The sequence below is a fragment of the Centruroides sculpturatus genome, unplaced genomic scaffold, assembly GCF_000671375.1.
Source record: "Centruroides sculpturatus isolate CEXI.00-Female unplaced genomic scaffold, Cexi_2.0 scaffold565, whole genome shotgun sequence".
Taxonomy (NCBI): Eukaryota; Metazoa; Arthropoda; class Arachnida; order Scorpiones; family Buthidae; genus Centruroides; species Centruroides sculpturatus.
In genome coordinates, this window is record NW_019384722.1 from 268,095 (window position 1) to 287,340 (window position 19,246).

Consider the following 19,246-nt stretch of genomic DNA (forward strand, 5'->3'; position numbering starts at 1 on the left):
TGAAGTCGTAATATCACTAGAAAAACGTTTAAAGCACATAAAATCATATTAAAATATATACTAGTATGTTCTGTATTTACAGTACATGCATTCGTAAATTTAGAATACTTTTTTCTGTACTATATTAAAAACTAAAATTTATTTGTTTGTAAGCTTAAAATAGATTTTTATTAACCATATATTATTAAAAATGTATTAATAAATAAAATACAGAACCGGGAATGGTAATTTACTGTTTAGCCTAGTGACAAGTAGATTCGGAGACAAGTAAATTCGACTTACGTCGTTTTCCTGGAACCAATTACCGACGTAAGGCGAGGTATACCTGTATATATACATGAGTGTCTACAGAAAATTTTTAAGGAGGGGAAAAGCTTGCAGACAAATATTTACATTAATAAATTTTTATTTTTATTTAATTATTTAATGTTTTGGGGTTTCTTTCACAAGTAGATTATAGAATACAGTATTGCATCAAAGTATCTCATGATCAAGGACATAAGATTGTGGCTGTCTGCAAAGTTTGTTTTTGGATATAGTTGTATATAGAATAGGAACTCTGTTCTTCTTTCCTGCAATTCTTCCTTCTGTCTTCAACACTTTCCCGTCACATGACAGGAGCCTTACCATTCGTGGGTCCTGATTGGCCAGAATACAAAAAGGAAAAGAAAGGGTCCTGCCTGAGGGGACCTGGAAAAACAGGAGTTAAGGAGAGTCACTTTTGGGTTTGTCACCAATGAGAGAAGATATCTAGTGAGGGAGACTGATTAGATTGAGATGCAACCAGGACTCTGAGGCCAAGAGAGATAGGAAAGCAGAGATTGTCAGTGTAGACTATGTGTGGTGTGACATCACACATGGTCTACACTGACATCAAGCTAAGTGGTATCATCAGACAGAACTAAATGAACTATCCCATCCAAGCCAAAAGAAACCTTCCTCAGCAATATTTATTGATAATGTGTTATCATTACTCTGATGTAAACAAATTGAACATATGGTGATCATTATCGATATTATTTTTGTTATCAGGACCCCAATCTAAGCTACTGGTATACTCTCTAACCAGTCTTCATTCTTCTCTTTTTATCTAGTTTGTAAGTAGTGATAGTCTTAGTTTTAAGCTGAATTGTGTAATAATTAATTGTTATGGGAAGATTGAGCAAGAATGGGGAATTAATGTAAATACATTTTTGTTCTCTATAATAGACAGACTGATATCTGTTTTCTTTATTCGATTAAAAGAAATGCAATTTGACTGGAATTTGTCTTGTCTCATTTGTAATGTGTTTCTCATCTTTCACAAGATAACCCATCTCAATCACTTTACAATTGAAATTTGTGGAAGTTTTTATTCAATGCCATATCTGGGATTGAATAAAAACTTCCAGATATGGCACTATTTTTCGTTTTCTGTGGACACCATTGTGAGTGTATATATCTTTATATTCATGCAGTAAATTGTTAGAAGATTAAAAGATAATGATATTGATTAGTTGACATTGTCTTAGATTATTATGCATGTAATTTAACATTATTCATATATAAAGTAAGGGCAACTTCCTGCTCACATGTATAAACATATTTGTTATACATAGTCAAATGATCTTTTTATATAATTTTTTATTTTAAATTTTTGAATGTATTTTTAATTATAGACTGAAATTTTTAAATGAAACTATATTATAAGAGTATTTAGAAAATATCTAATTAGGAAAACAGTTTATTTTACTTTTTTTTTCTTGTAGAAAGCTTTCCTTTTAATGTTAAAACAGATAGTTTTACTAAAAATCATGTTACATTTTAAAAGCTGATTCCATTATACACTAATATATTAACATTTTGAAGGACTAAATGTTTCAATGTGTTTGTCTCCTGGCAAGGAAGTATATTAATCAGTTTTTCATGTTAAAAGATTAAAGGTGAATTATAAATAAATATAAAAATATTATTTAAGTTTATAAAGAAACAGTTTATAATCATAGCATTTCCATTTAGGAAGGAAAAAAATGCTTCTAAATTTCAAACTCTCAATGAAAATGTGATAGTTAATAAGCATATTCATTTTACAATTATTTGCGAAGTAATTTCTCAAGAAAATATGATGTTTTCTTTCACTTTCTCTTTATTTATCAAGCAAATCGTTGCATCCTAAATATCAATTATGAATAAAATGTATTAGATATTTTAATATATAATTTTTTTTTATCAAAACNTACAAAATTTAATATTTAAAAAAATATTTAATTACTTTTTTCCCAAAAAATTAACCAAGCAAAACATTAAACATTCCATGTAAGAAGATATAAATATTTAACATTTTAAATAGTAAAATTATAATCTAGAAAAAAATTACCTTTTTCCTTTATTGCAATAATTTCTCAACAACTTCATTCACAAGACAATAAAAACAAATTTCTTTAATGTGAATAGAAAAAAAATAACAAAAATTCAAAAAATTTCAACAGCTCTAAAACTTAAAATTTGAAGGAATTTGAATGTTTGACTTTTTGGTTTTTTTGGTTGAAAATTTTATAAATTTAAATATTTACATGTAACTAAAGAGAATATAATTAAAATTTTTTTTATTTGCTTTTAATAGGAAACTATGTTGATTTGTGATTCTTGTGACAGAGGTTATCATATGGGCTGTCACACACCGGTTGTCATGGAGAAACCAATAGGTTAGTAAATTTATTTCACATACTATTTAATTCAGAACTTTGTATACAAATATTAATAGTATCAATTGCTTTCAAATAAAGAAAATATAAAAAGTGTGAAAATAAATGCATAAACAATCAGATAATTTCATTAGTAATGAGAGATGGAAAATGATTCTGTGTGTAGGAATTTGAACTTTTTCATCTTTATCATATTATTAAATGTTAGTATTAAGATGGAAACTACATTCAATATATAACAGACAAACAACAATAATGAATATTAAAAAGAATAATATATCTACTAAGCAACATTCTTGTATTATTCCAACAGCACATATAATCAAAAATACTAAATAGTTGATTGTATAGATACTCATGTAATCATTTCCAATTGATAGAAAAATGATAAAACATAAAATATATTACTTTACTGCAGTGAATAACATTTTAGTCCAATATTTCTGAATGTACTGTACAGACAAAATTTTATTATACTGTATCAAGCACACTATTTAAAAAAATCATGTACTAAATGCTATTCATCATAGTGAATACATTTACTAGTACTTTTATGTTTGAAACATCAGAAGCTTGGATAATCATAGTTTGCTGACTTAAGAGTCAGATTTCCTGGCTCTTGGAGTGTTACATATTACTTTTTGAAGGAACATAGTGATGGGAAGTTGCTACTACTTTAATTTTAATTCTCTGAACATAGTTGTATATAATGTTAAATATTAAATCTTTTCTTAGATTTCATTGTCTTCATTGGAATTTTCTATTTTACTTCATCTCAATAATTTTTCTCACATAGGTTGAAGAAAACTATTCCTAATTTTTACACTATTACTCTTGCTTTATAATGAATTTCATTATAAAAATTGTTGGCATATATATGCATTAATTGTCAGAATTAACCCAATGCACGTAAGAGTTAACTTAATCATTCACCATTTGCAAAAACACAAATTTGCACATACCAGTTCCATATAAAACTAATGATACATATGATGATAATCCAGTAGAACATGTAACCCTAGAACATACATTTAAAACATACAAACATATCATTTAGAATACTTGATACAATTTATTCTTTTCATGATTTTGTTTCTTGCACTATATGGTCTGAATTAAATAAATTGCTGTTCAAAATGAGATGAAAATAATTATCAGACATATCTAAATTAGATTGTTTTGAATAAAGATACTTGCATAGGAAAAAAGTTAAAAACTTGTATAAAAATTGTTTTTATCTTTTTAATTCAGAACTGTAAAATAAGTTTAATTTTGAATTAACTTAATTTTAAATTAAGGATTTTCATATTTGTTACTATATAATAATAATAATAAGAGAAATTCTAAACCATAAAAGTCAAAAATTTTGTATTTTCCAACTGTTTCACTGATTTTATTCGTTTTATAAACTTGAAAATAACATGTAATTTTATAATTATTAAAATCAAGATTATAGTTAATGTAGATTATTTATTTACGTAATTAATTTAGATTATTTAGACTATTAATTTTTTTAATAGTCTATTAAAATATATAAATACTTGCAGTTACTTTATTTTGCAGACTTTATGAGAAGGATAGAAATATGTAGAATTAGAATTTGAAAATATGTTTTAATTCTTTTGAAGATATTCTATTACGATAGATTGAAATAGATATTTCTCAATTTACAAATTCTTTTACAAATTTATATAACTTATTAGTCTTTAAATATAAATTGAAAATTAAACGTTGTTAATTTATTTCTTTACAACATGTATATACTTAAAGTATATACATGTTGTATAAGAAATAAAATATTTAAAATAAAATATTATAGAAATAAAATATTTAAATCAATTTATATTTAAAGACTAATAAGTTATATAAATTTGTAAAAGAATTTGTAAATTGAGAAATATCTATTTCAATCTATCGTAATAGAATATCTTCAAAAGAATTAAAACATATTTTCAAATTCTAATTCTATATATATATATCATTTAATTGATTTGGATTAATTTGTTAGTGATTGATAGATACAAATCTTGCATCTCTCAGTATAGAGATTAAACTTTTTTTTTATTGACTTGCACTCCTGTTTATCCTTTATATAACTTTATACATAGCTCTAATTGAATTTAAATTATTTGTAAGAGATTATTATATATCTGATAATTTTGTTTACATTGTAATTTGTCTTTATTGGTTATATATTTGTTTTTTAATAAGTGCATAATATTGTGTTATTTTGGGAAGGCTATTGTTGTCTTTTGGCATTACCAATTAGAAAAATAAACAAATTAAGAATGTCTTTGAACTTGTAAAACTGATAAACTAGAATATATTTGAACATAAGATAAAGTAACATATTACTTATAAATTATTCTAATTATTAAATAAATAAATTTAAGAAATATTAATTCACTCAAAGCTTTCATATTTCTTACCTGATTTGTAAATATTTATGCAAATAAAATACACTTATTGACAAAAATGTAATACTTACTAAAATCATCACTAAACACCTTTGGCTAATGAGACACATTTATTTGCTTATACACTAACATTTTCAGCTTAATGCATAGGTCATCTTCAGATGACTGATTTTGGAACATCAGTTATAAAATGTTTCAAAGTAGAATACTATAAATATAGAATATTAGAATGTTAAATTTTAAATATTTCAATATAAACATAACATTCCAATAATTCCAACATATAGTAAATTAAAATTCTAATATAAAACTAACATAAAAAATAAAGTAAGGTAAAATATAAAACTAGAATCAGAATTGTAAATTTTAATTACAAAAATATATCTTAGTAAATGTGGTAACTAGGAGTTTCTTTAAAGAAGCTTTTTTTTTACGATGAACTTCCATGTTGATGGTAAACTGTCTATATTTCTTGCATTAATACATTTGTCCTCCAATTTGCACTTATATATTTCGATTTTTTCAGTTTTCAGCACTAATGTTGGGGAGTGTAAAGTCTTAACTATCTCCACCATCATCTGTTTTACTGTAGAGTCTTCAGCTTGTAACATCTGGGATAGTACTGTATTGCAAAGGCCTATTTTACACTGTATTTGATGCTCTTTAAATATAACTTCAAAGTTTCTTTTGGTGACTCAATATAATTTTTCTTTACTCCTAATTGCATGGTTTCATATGGTATCTTATATACACTTTTTAACATATCTTTGTTATTCCTCAATATACTGTAAATATTTGTCACTCTTTTGAATGTTAGTTAAGAGACTTTATGGTCTGCCATTTCTTTCATAATGTTAAAGTTCTGTTAATAAAATCACAAAGTTTACTTTTGAGTATACTGTTTTGAGTCTTTGATTTTTTTCCTTGTAGCTTCTAATCAGTCCAGTTATTGTGCTAGTTTTGTAGCCCAGTGTTTTGGCCCAGCAAAGTTTCTTTAGGCTGTCATGCTCTTCTAATGACGATCAGAATGCTGTCAGTTTGTATTGATAAGGGTCATAATTAGATGGGATGTAGAGTGAGCTACATGTTGGTTTAATATAAACCAGAGAAGGGCAACCCATGGCCCACATTAATATTTTTTGCAGCCCGTGACACATAAAATATGTATAAATATATGAATTTCCCAGTTTAAGGAAGTATATAGCAAAAATTCAAATGTTATTTTCTACAACTTATGTATGTGAACAATTTTTCCTGCAATGAATTTAGTAAAAATTAAAATAAGAAACCGGCTAGCAGACTCATGTTGAAACTAATTTAAAACTAGCAGTGACTAATATTTACCTAAATATCTTTGATATATTATGTTTACATCAGTTCCAGAAGCTAAATTAAGTATACCTATTATAATTTATAATTATATATGAATAAATAATTGTGATTTACCGGCATTTTTTCTCTTTTATCTTGTATGCAGCACATGTCAGTTCAAAAGTTTTGAAATGCATTCCTTACATAGAAAAAGGTTGCCCATCCTTGATATAAACACTCTTGACTTTAAAACAGTAATGCATCAAGGAGGTATTGGAATTTAATTAAACTTCACTAGTGCAAACTCAATGACTGTGATAAATGATTACAATAACATATACAGGAAATTGTCCCCTTGCTACGTCAAGTGGACAGTTTTCTGTGGAACAAAAGTACAATTTAAAGAAACCTTTAATACCATGTAGTACCTAGATACATATAGCAATACAATTGGCCCTGGCGGCATACAAACACTATGTTATCCTGTGACAGATTTGTCCACAAATGTTACAACTGCCACTCCAGATCCTTTGCACTCATATTTGGCAGAACCTGGAGTACTGTCTGGTTCCACAAATGCTCAATGGGCAGCAAAACTAGAAACCAGACATCTCAAGGAACATGTGGCAACATGACAGACATTCCTAGATTACTTTGTGTTTGGCCAAGCATTATTTTGTTGGAAAAGACTGTAACCTTGCTTTGAAAGCCACCATGTTAGAATATTGGATATACAGTAATACCCCAAACTTATGCAATAGGTGGGGCCGAGCGGTAACCGCGTAAGTCGAATTCACGTAAGTCGGGGTATAATTTCGCATATAAATACATACAAATAATTTTTAATTGGGGCCAGAGACTAAAGAAAACAATAATTTAGAAAAAAATGTTTAATAAAATCTTAGATAATACATATGTATAACAAATTAGGCCTATATTATTTTACAATTTTTCACATTTACTTGATTATTACGCCATAATTTCAACATTGTTTCCATCTCAGTGATAATACTGTGACGTTTACGAATGATGCTTGAATTTAAAGATTGAGCATTTTTCACAGCTTCGAGAATTTTTTTTTTGCCTTTTGTAATTGTTCTGACTGACAATTCCGGTAGATCAAACTTCTTTGCCAATTCACAAATTTTCATTTTTGTATCGAAGTCTTTAATAATGGGTACATTCGTAAAGTCAAACGAGTTAAACACGTTAGTAACGAATCGTTCGAAAAGCCTAATGAAATAGGAATAACGATGACGTCATTCTCGTTTAACTCATTCGACTTTATGAACATACCCAATGTTAACTTTACATTCCAAAGATAAAGTTTTTCTTTTCTTGTTTGATGCAGGAGAATTAGCTCTACTTCATTTGGATGACATAGTAGAGTCTCTCGAGTCTCCGTAGATATAACAAACACAGAAATAAATAACACAAAATAAATTGTAGCTATGTGTGGATTCCGTGCGACACATCCGAACATGTAAGCTGAACAATAGTGTGGGGGGGAGTGAGTAATCAAGGGTTGCGTGGCACTCAAACAAAAGACAAATCGACAAGATTTGAAAATCGCGTAACTCCGGGTTCGCGTAAGTCGAGGTATTACTGTACTGACTATATCACTTTGCCACCAATGTCCTCACCAATACTGGGAGTGGCCAGCAGTCATATGAGATGGCTTTCCAAACCAGCACACCAGCATTAGGAGCAGTGTGCTGGTTTGGGAGCACACTGCTCCTAATGCTGCACTAAAGGTGGGATCTGAATGCTCATCAGTATCCTCCACACTAATATTGTGGTCATCTATTCCCAAACAATCAGGATTGTCACTAAAGACTGCCAACTCATAGTAGTCCATGCTTCTCTATAAACAAAGCCATGTTAGGGTGCTAATGGCAGGACATGTAGTTGTTGCCATGCATCTAAACTAGTTGCATGCCAATGGTATGGGGAAGAGAGGGTTTGTAGTGGGGTTTCCATGTCTCTGGGTAATGCACAAAACTGCTGTTGCAGCTGTTTGTGCTTGTGTCACAATTACGCAATCGTCTTTCCTGGTATCCAGAGACTTTCTGTTGTATTCTGCAATTGTTACATATCCATTGTTCCAACACTTCCTAATAAACATGTAATAATGACCAGATTACACGCTATTCAACAAAACAACCATCTTGTTTCTTTCAACCTCATGATACAGCCTTTCTCAATCTGTCATCTGTACATAATGCTTGGCATTCAAATACCTCCAAACAACAGATACACTGAAGATTCCAAACACAGTGAACCTTTTTGAATCTTTTCTAGGATACTAGATAGCAATTTTAAGGTGGTCAGGTTGTATTATCTGATCATATATGACTAATCATTTACATACCTGTCTGAGATAGCTATATGTTGACTTTTTGTCAATAAAAGTGATCTTCTGCAGTGTACCCCCAATATGAAAATAATTATAAGTTGTACCTCCTATAATATAATATAATGTGTGTGTACGTGTATAGTCAAAAATCAAATTATTTATTATTTATTTATTTTAAATAATATACATACATTTAAATTAATTAAAAGTACAAATTTACATAGACAGAATTAGATAACCTAATAAATAGGGTATAACAATTTGCAGGGCTTATCAAATTGTTATACCCTATTTATTAGGTTATCTAATTCTGTCTGTCTAACTTATAGTCATTGGCAAAAAGCGTTGTTTATTATTACAAATTTACATTTTGAATTAGAATTTTAATGTGAGCAATGTGATTGTATTTGTTAGTAATATTGAAAAAATCTGGTTTGATGCCCTCTGTTAATGCAATTCAAAGATCTGATACTAACTCTAATTTATTTCTGTATTTGGTTTTAATTTGTTGTCATTGCAGAAAATGCTACTTCATATAGGTGTGTAGACACAAATGGTAAGATTACATTTGTTGCTGTGCTTACTAAATCTGGATATTCGGTTTTCAATTCCACCTACCAATTATGAAGAGATTTTTCTTTAAATTCAGATTGTAATGTTGTTCTTTCTCTTATGTCACTTAACTGTATAGTATTTTGAAGGGAAATTTGGTATACCCCACTTTGGAGACTGCTGTTCTACAGCATGAATGATGTTTCTAGCTTTTTAGAGTAAAAATGTTTCTACTGTTTAACATGAATTTTGGGTTGGCAATTTTTTAATAAGTTTAAATTAATTTATGGGTGTTTAAAGTTTTGAATTAACTGTCTTATGTTCAGTCAAAAAAATATAATAAAGCCATGAAATGTTTTTGTTGGCCATTACAAATCACTTCAATATATCACATGATTTGTCATTCTCATTTATCTCTTTATATTCCAAGTTTTCTTTTACTGTCATTCAAAACAAATTTTAGAATATAATTGATTAAAATAGTTATGTACAATTTTAAATGATAGTTTTAAATTATATGAAAATTTTTGCATATTAATATTTACTTAAGAGGGAAAATTTAAAAAAGAGCTTAACAACTAATGAGAAATGTATTTTTTTAATTATAAAATGCTAAAAAAAAAGATATATATGATACTTTATAGAAAAAATAAAAGAGCTATACATTAAAACAGCTTATCTGATATTTACATTTATTTTATCTCAAATGTAATATAATAATAATAATCAAACCACTCTTATTAATAAGTTAATTTATAAGCTTTATTCAAGTTTTTGTATACTAAATTTTTAAATATTGTGTAAGGATATTTTCTAATCAAGTTTAGCTGTTTTTATATTCTCATTGTTAATTTTAGCTCATCAAAAGGCTGAATTAATACAAATACAGTCGACCCCCCTATAAGANTTTTACAAATACGTGTGCCGGACTGTGAATGGCTCACATATTTGTAAAATCTAAGTGACTCGTACAACATGTAATTCAGATAAAACGGAAAAATCAATGATCTTATAGGGGGGTCGACTGTATATCATAATTAAGTCAGTTGAAAATATTTTTTCTGTTTTCAATGTACTGTAATTTTTTTTCCAGTACCATATCTTGTATGAAACTTAAATGAAGTACAAACACATTTGATTAACATTCATATTGAAGTTATTAATGAATAAAAACAAATGAAATTTGCTGTGATATGAAAATAGTATTAAATTTATAATAAAAAAAAGTAAAAAGATATTGATAAATTATATAACTTCCAAACTTCCCAGAAACTTGCTTATAAACCATTAAAAAGAAATAAGAACAATAAAAATAGAATTAATTCTTCTAGATAATTTAATTAGTGAATATTAAAATTTTGAACAGCATATTGACTGAAATAAATATTGAAAATAATCTAATTCCATTTATTAATAATTCAAACAAGTACTATAGTTTTCTTTAATATAATTAGGAAAGTAGTTTTTAAAATTACAAATTCCTGAATTTAATTTCTGTAAACAAAAAAATCATACTTATAATTGCTGCTTAGTCAAAAAAAAAAATAATAGCAATAGCCACATAGAACAGATATACAAATGAGTATATGTCTGATCTTTACTTGTATATGAGACCTAAAAGCAAATAAATAAATAAATTTATAAAAATATATGTTTTTTATTGTAATGTAATATTAAATATATATATTAAAATTATATAAAATTTATGTAAAATTTTCAAATTTTATACTAAAGTTTAGCATTTGGGTTTTAAGTAATTTCAAAATTTATTTTAATTACATGATTTATCTAATTAAATTTCAATAATTTGTTTGCAGCTTTTTAATTTAATAACAACTCTTTGTTATTAAATTAGAAATTTATTAAATGGATTATTAAAACTCGATCGACAATAGTTTATTCTGGCTTTTTCATTTTTTCGATTTAAATTTAGCTGCTCCAAATATTTTGACGATTGAGACGATTGTTTTTAGTATCTATCTCGGTTTACTGCTGCACTTTTTGCTGCATTCTTAGTTGACCAGTTTTGGTGATTTCTATCATTAACAGTCAGGGAGAATAAGTGTAGACTGTAGAGTAATTACCCTTCTTAAATTATCGTATTGATATAAAATGCATCCATACGAATGCACGAATCACTATACAGTAATTATATTAGTAAAGAATAAGATATCTAACATATTTTATGTAATGAATTTAGAAAAAAAATAATCTGTATTTTTTTTTATTTCGAATTATTAATGTTAGTTCTTATGCCGGATTTACTGTAATCAGTGCAATAATACATATAAAACAAATGTTTTTCCTAATTATTTTTACATTATTTAATACAAATATTCTTAGATAATGATTGTATCATTTAATGTAAAGATTATATTAGATAATATATGAAATGATTACAATTACAATTATTGCAAAAACAATTGTAATAGCAAATACTGTTGTGTTGCGTTTGATTGCGTTATATAAGCACTGATCTAACGTGAAGCTAAATGAATTCCTAAAAATATTTTATTTTTTAAGAAGTATCATATGTATTGGTAATTTTAAAATGTGTTTTCTTAAATGAATAATTCTATACCTTTTTATTCTTAATTTACTTTTTTTTCTAAAAGCATTTCTGGAAACTTGAAAACGAGCTTTAAATTTGTAATAAAAAATAATTCTAATGAAATATTGTAACAAATTTGCATTGAAGTATAATGGTAAAATCTGAAAAATATTGATACAACAGACTTCAAAAATTATTTTAAATATTTAGAATATAAATCTAATCATGCATTTCTTTAGAAAAATAAATATTACTTTAAAGTAATTAATAAATCTAAAAGTTTTTAAAAACCGATTCAGAATAGTCATTAATGTAATGAAATCTGCTTTTGAAACTAAAATTCCATCTGTGTTTACATAGTTTAGTTTTATAAGCTTTTAAAATAATTAAAATATGTCGAAAATGTGAATTTTAAAATTGCATTTTAGGCAAGACGGTATTACTTATTTATACTTGCCAAACTTATTCTATGATTTATCTTCATTTTAATTCTTTTTCCCCTCTAATTAATAAGGTGTTGCTTTTATTTGAGAAACTACAGCATTTATAATTAACGCTTTTCATGCTAATACGATACTAATTTTCCGTGATGGTGTAATAGATTTTGGTTTTATTGTGAATTTTTACACATTAATTTTTTACTACTAATTATTTTATTTAGAATATTTAAAGATTTGATTTTTATATTCCTATACTGGAGTCGCTTCATTTGTACAGTAGGTTTAGTACAAACTTGGAAGTTAGTATTTTTAGCTAGGGCCGTGAGAAAGGAAGCTGAGTATTTTTCCGGGCCCGTAGTGGTTCCTATCCGTAAAAATTAACGCTATTTTTACTAACAGATAATAAAATTAAGACTCCGTTTTATTAATAAAGAAACATTCTACGTATATCATTTGATCAAAAAGAAAAAGATCCGTTCTACCCCGATCCTCATACAAGCTCTTGACGGCTCACGTTTTCAGCGCCAGTTTTGTTTGATCATTATAAAATGAATATTATACCTAAAAAATTTTCTTATTGGTTTTATACTGCAAATAGAATTTTGTTTAAATTGTCATGTAAAATTTGTAATATTAAGTGTATTTTTATAATCTTAATCGTCGTTCAATGGTCATACCAAAACTTTTATATAATTACATAACGATATAAATTCATCAATTTATTCGCAATGTTTTGTTTTCTAATTATGCTATTGCTAACTCATTTATTGGTAAATATTCTATCAATAGCTACAGTTTTTAAATTATGTGATATAAACTAACTTGACAAACAATCATTTAGTAATTACTGTATTATGATTATAATAATAGATATTAAAAACAAGTTATAATTTTAACAATACGTCAAGCGTTACAATGACTTTAATGCAGTATGTAATTGTTTTAATTGCGTGATTGAATGGACACGAAAACACTTTATTTTCATACATAATTGCTTTCAATATTATTCAATTGGTTAACTACTTGTTCAGATCTTTGAAATTACAGTACTAGCAAGAGTGAAAATTGCAAATCTTGGTTCTGCAAATTGCAAATCAATTATTGCATATATTATGTTTGTAATAACTAGACTTTTTATGCATCTTAGGTCAGGGATAACTATTGAATCCTGTTTCTAGATTGTATTAGTCTTCCAATATTTAAAACTATGGACGCCGATCCACATAGGACAGAGAGGGAACATATCCATCAATATTTTTGTACCAGCAAGTTGCCCTCTTCCCAACATATTTTTATTTTATACCATACTATAAAACTTAAAAGTAGAAACGAGTACTGTACGCAACAAATATATCTTATTGTACTATATATCCACTCAAAATCGATAATTAGAATTTTTTCTTACTTGTCATTGGCTCCCAATATTTATACATCGACACCGATGCTCAAAACAGAGCCACTATCCAATAGAGGGTTAGAAAAACTATCATAGATCATTCCTTAATTAATTTATACATATTATTTGATAAACAATAAATTTTCTGTTCTAAAATCTTCAAGAGTAATATATGAATATTTTAATATTATATCTTAAGACATTTAAAACAGACTTTAATACGTAATATTTAATATTTTTAAAAATCATCGTGACAATGAAAGCTTCTTGACAGTGCTTAAAAAAACAACGATTACATTGTCATAATTGTGAAATCAAGTATGTAAGAACAATTGTTAAAAATTTTGAAATGTTTATTCTGAGAAATGTTTAAATATTTTCAGTAGTAGTCGAGCGATGGACGAATGAAAATGTTAAAACTAGATGATAAGTGTTATATAATTTCATGATGAAAGCGATGCTCTGAATACTTTGAACTGCTTTCTGATCAAAGAAACGTTTTGGTCAGTTCAGCGAAATAGTAGCTATCTGTTTTAATACAGGATGCACTTTGATATTGATTCATATTTTTGTTCATTATCTTGTATTACGATATTAAGGTATAATTTTGTGAAAGCAATACTGACAATATGTAAAAAACAATAATAAGGAAATAACTTGCAAATCAACGTTATATTTTCCATTTTAATAAAAATAAAAATTGTGTTTAGTTTTTGAATGCCCAATTTACATTGAAACACATATTGAAACGAGTAATTATTTATTTTGAGATCGTCACAATGCCCTGCTGCAATTTTTAATCATATTTTTAATTAATTTAATTTAAAATATATGCTCTTCACGTGGCTTGCCCCTGTACATTATACTTTTCCTTTAACAATAGAGACGTGCCGGTCATCTATCTAACACCTTTCGAGGAAAATTTTTGAATTGAAATAACATGACTTCTGTTTTGAATCGGAAGTTCTTATATATTTAATCGGAGCTTTCTGCCCCAAGATTTCCATATCTTGTCTGGTCTTTCATCTTAAGATTAAGATGGATTAAGAAAAGAGACACTGGATAGACGACAGTGGGGAATTTATAGGTCTACAATTTTTTCAAATTGCAGCCCAAATACAGTACTGTTTAAGAATTATTCTCACAAACCGTGCTTCCCATGTCATTGGCTTGGATTTGTCAATAAAAACAGGAGTTTATTATTAGAGAAACAATAATTTAGTTATATGATGATAAAATGTGTGCGTAAAATAACTTTTTTAAAGTTTTAATTAGGGCTATAGACCGTTCATGTAATACGTAACGCTGAATGGTGAGTAGGTCTTAGCGTTACGAAGCGTTCATTACAGGGGGAGAAGAAAGTTTGACCTTACATCGTAGTTTGACCTTACATATTTTTAAATAATATAAAAATGACTTAGTTTATGTTTAAAAAAAATGTAATTTCTGGCATAATTTTAAACCTTCTCCGTAGGACTCTACTTCCAACTGGTAAATATAACAACATGGTTACATACTATAACTGTAGCGTGTTGCCAATATGTGAATAATTACCATTTTTCATATAATTTGAGATAGCTTAAAACATTTTTCTAATCCCCAGGAAAAATAAAATTAATTTTTGATATTACATTCGGAGATAGTAAACCTGTCAACGTGTTTCGCTATATTTGTCAATTTCAAACCTCATCCGTTGCATAATAATAATAATAATAATAATAATAATAATGTTATCTGCATAGAAGATTACTAATTCGGCAAACACAATCTCTTATTTCTCTAATTTTCATAATTTTACGTAGTAATTTATGAGCAATTAGTTAATCTTTTAAAAGCGCTCCGTCCTATGGACACTAAGACCATTAAAGTCATACCCATCATGAGGTCGGTCAAGTCCACACCGGAAATGGTAAGGTGGAGAAGAACGAATTTGACATAACCAGGGCAGATCACTCGCGAAAAATTTCTGAGATTAGTTCGCCCGGATTCCCAGAACGATAGACTGATACCTTAACCGCATACATGGGCGTAGCCAGAGTTTTGTTATGGGGGGGCCTAGTGGAGGCCAACCTGACACAAAATTGAATTATTTCAAATTATTGTTCATTATTGGGCACCGAGCAAGCCGTTCATCTTTTTTTAGTATTCAAAACTTTTATTTTAGCTTTAGGTTTTTACAAATCGACTCAACACTTTTTCGGCTGTGATTTCCTGGGGAGGGCACCAGGTTCCCTGGGAGGGGCCGTGCCCACCCAGGCTCCCCCCTTGCTACGCCCATGACCGCATACTGTAACATATATGTGCTTATTTTATATACAGTATATAATATATAAATAGATATATTTTTCTCTGGTTTTCGTTGTTTTACGTAAGTTTTGGGGAGGGGTTGAACTAGCATTACAGCGGAGAAGGGGGTATCAAACTTCATAAACAGGCGCTACGTAATACTTGAACGCTTCCTACATCTTAACAAGATTTAACATTAAAAAATTTAATTTTGAAATAAAATGTGTTAACAAAATTATGTAAATCTTCATTCTAGAGTTAAAACATAACTAATATTTACATAATCGATATTCTTTAGAAAACATTTTTGAAGTTTTAAGTAGTTTATATTCGTAATAAGGTCAGAGATAAAATTTACATAACTGATAAGATTACAAAACACATTTGAATACTTTTTCAAATAAAAGAAAAATAAGTTATTGTTTATAAATAAATATGTATAAATATGATTAAAAATTTGTCTCAATTTATAAGTATTTGTTATTCATTTATGGCTATATATCAAATGCAAAAATATAATTCGTTTTTAAAATTTTGTGTACAAGATTGAAACGCTTTGGTTTTAAAAATAATTGACTAAAAAGTTTTAAATGTTAAAGTTTATTTTATTTCATTAATCTAATTTTTCGAAATAAATAGCATTATAAACATTTCTCTCATCATCGAAGTTATTAAATAAAATTCGTTTTTCAAGATTTGTTTTCAGTTTTTGTCGTTTTTTACTGATTTTTAATTTTATTACCTTTTAAGAAAATTAAATCAGTTCGTTCTCTGACATATTATATGGAATCGACAAAGTAGCGCTATGATTTATTTTCTCCGTGATTTCCTCAGAGAGTTCAGATGTAGAGCAGTGCATTCAAGGCACGTCACCATATTTATTCCTTTTTGACTATATAATTCTCAAGTGATATTTTAGAATGCCTATTTACTGTTGTACTTCATCTGATTTCATAAAGATAAGACTCTTTTAATAATATAAAATAGTGCAACATATATTACTCAGCGAATAGAACCTAACAACCGGACTAAATATGGCGGATAAGGGATTCGAATGCGCTATATCGCATATCTAGCGATGTTATTTTTCTCGTTTTTAAAGATTTATAATTATCCCCTTTCTTTTACTTAATTACAATTGTATGAATTTATTGATTATATTAATAAGTCTGTAGCAATGAAATTCTTTTATATTATTGATGTATTATTTTTTAATATATAAATAATAATTGTAATAATAATTATTTTTTAAAATATGTTAATAAAAAAAATGAATATTAATCAATCATAAATTGTGGTAAAATTTGATGGATAGGCCTACCTAGCATTAAATGGGCAGTAGCTACTCTGGAAAATTAGTGAACTGTAGTTAAATTAATTTGTTTTAATTTATCAGTTATTGAATATATTTTATTTGTCAAATTAATCATACTTGTATAACTACGTATTTCAATTAAGTGTCTGTTAGTAAATCCGACTGTTTCCATTGTGGACATCACGAAACCTGAGATAGATATGATTACAGATAAAGATCCTTTTAGTTCCATGGAGTGGGAAGAGAAAAATAATATTAATAAATAAAATTACACTATGGCCAGACTTAATCATTGATACATAATCGATAACTGCATGAAACATTGATAATTTTGAAGTCATTGCATAGCATTACACAGGCCAGAGGAATGCGTGTGCCACAGATTATTAAAGGTGTGTGTGTATGAGTGAAGACGTAGTGTATGCATGTACTGTACAACATTTGCAGACACTGCATACAATTCTTATTTCACTGCACAGTATTTCTTGGCTGTAATGTATATGTTATACATAACAACGGAAATGTGCCGAATTTGGCCTCCGAGTTTTTTTTTTTTTTTTTTTTTTCAAATCTCCACGTTTTGAGAACTGAATCCAAAAAAGTCAAAAATACAGCAAAAAAAATCGTGTGTTGGCGTCTATTTCGTCCATATATCAGGATGGGGTAAAGATTAAGAAACGAAACCTAGCACGATAGCTTGTATATAAAGGCATTGATGCTATTAAATTTTGGTGATGAAAAAGTGAGGAGTGGAGAGATAGAGGATGGTCACGTGTCATATCTCAAGTGAGGAATTTCACTTGTTAGTATTTACAATTTTTTATATAACTCATCTCTACCCTCAAACTTAACTGTTTCGTCGTTTTATATTAATTGAAAATATAAAAAAATTTTATAACAAAATCTCACAACAGATGGCGCCAGACGCAAATTTATTTATACAGTATACAGTGGTGCTTCGTATAACGTATTTATCCGTTTCAAGTGCATGTCCGTTAAGTGAAAAGTCCGTTATACGAAACGCATTTTCCCGTAGAAATATATGTTAAAACATAATTCGTTTTGCAGCATAAAATAACCATACTGTACCATAAAAAAATGAAAATGGAGCAGTCACCAATTATGCTGTGTAGTGAGATGTTGTGAGGAGGAGGTGGAGGAATACTTTATTCACACATACAGATACAGACTTTTCACACATTGCAGCAGGTCTCCTTTTATTGTTTTTTAATCGGAGTCAGATTCAGGAGAGGATACTGGGGCTTGCAGGGTCAACTCCTCTTGTTCCATCCTTTGTCTTTTGGCAGTTGGCTTTTTGAAAATCATGTCCAGGGTGGTCTGTTTCTCTCTCTTTTTCAACACCTATCAGAAATGACGGGCAAGGGTGTCATTGTAGAGATCCTGTTGGCATCAGCTCTGTTTGGATAATGAGTGTTGGTAAACTCCTGAACCTCTTCCCATTTGACAAGGAAATTTTTGTCAACTTTCACTCCTTCTGATGATTTCTTGCTTTGTTTCAATTGAAATCACATTTCTGTTTTTTTTAGAAGCCACAATTTGCACAATACAGTACTTGAATAAATGTGAATACCCTGCACTGAGGTGATGTATGTAATAAACAAGGGAGCAAGCCAAATCCCAACGGGAGCTCTGTACTTCAGTTATATTAATAATATATTCTAATAATACTAATCTATATATATAAAAATGAATGTGTGTGTGTGTGGTGTCTGTGTGTCCTTCATGCATTACCACACCGTTTATCCGATTGCCGTGAAACTTTGGGAAGTTGTTTAATATACTCTGGCGAAGGTTTGTGGCATAGTACGATTGCCATAAAACTTTGGAAAGTTTTTTTAATTTTTTAATACACTCCCGCGAAGTACATTTATCCTACGATAGATGGCGCGCGTTTACACGAGCATTCGCGCACAGTGT

At 28.3% G+C, this 19,246-nt stretch overlaps 1 protein-coding gene across 1 annotated transcript in view; it reads left to right on the top strand.

Annotated features, from left to right (window-relative positions):
• LOC111628044 (zinc finger protein dpff-1-like) overlaps positions 1-19,246 on the top strand; it is a 66,717-nt gene that overhangs the window by 23,449 nt on the left and 24,022 nt on the right. Inside the window, exon 4 of the mRNA XM_023371768.1 lies at positions 2,603-2,684. Coding sequence (XP_023227536.1) covers positions 2,603-2,684 — 82 coding nt within the window. The remainder of the gene's footprint in view (positions 1-2,602; positions 2,685-19,246) is intronic.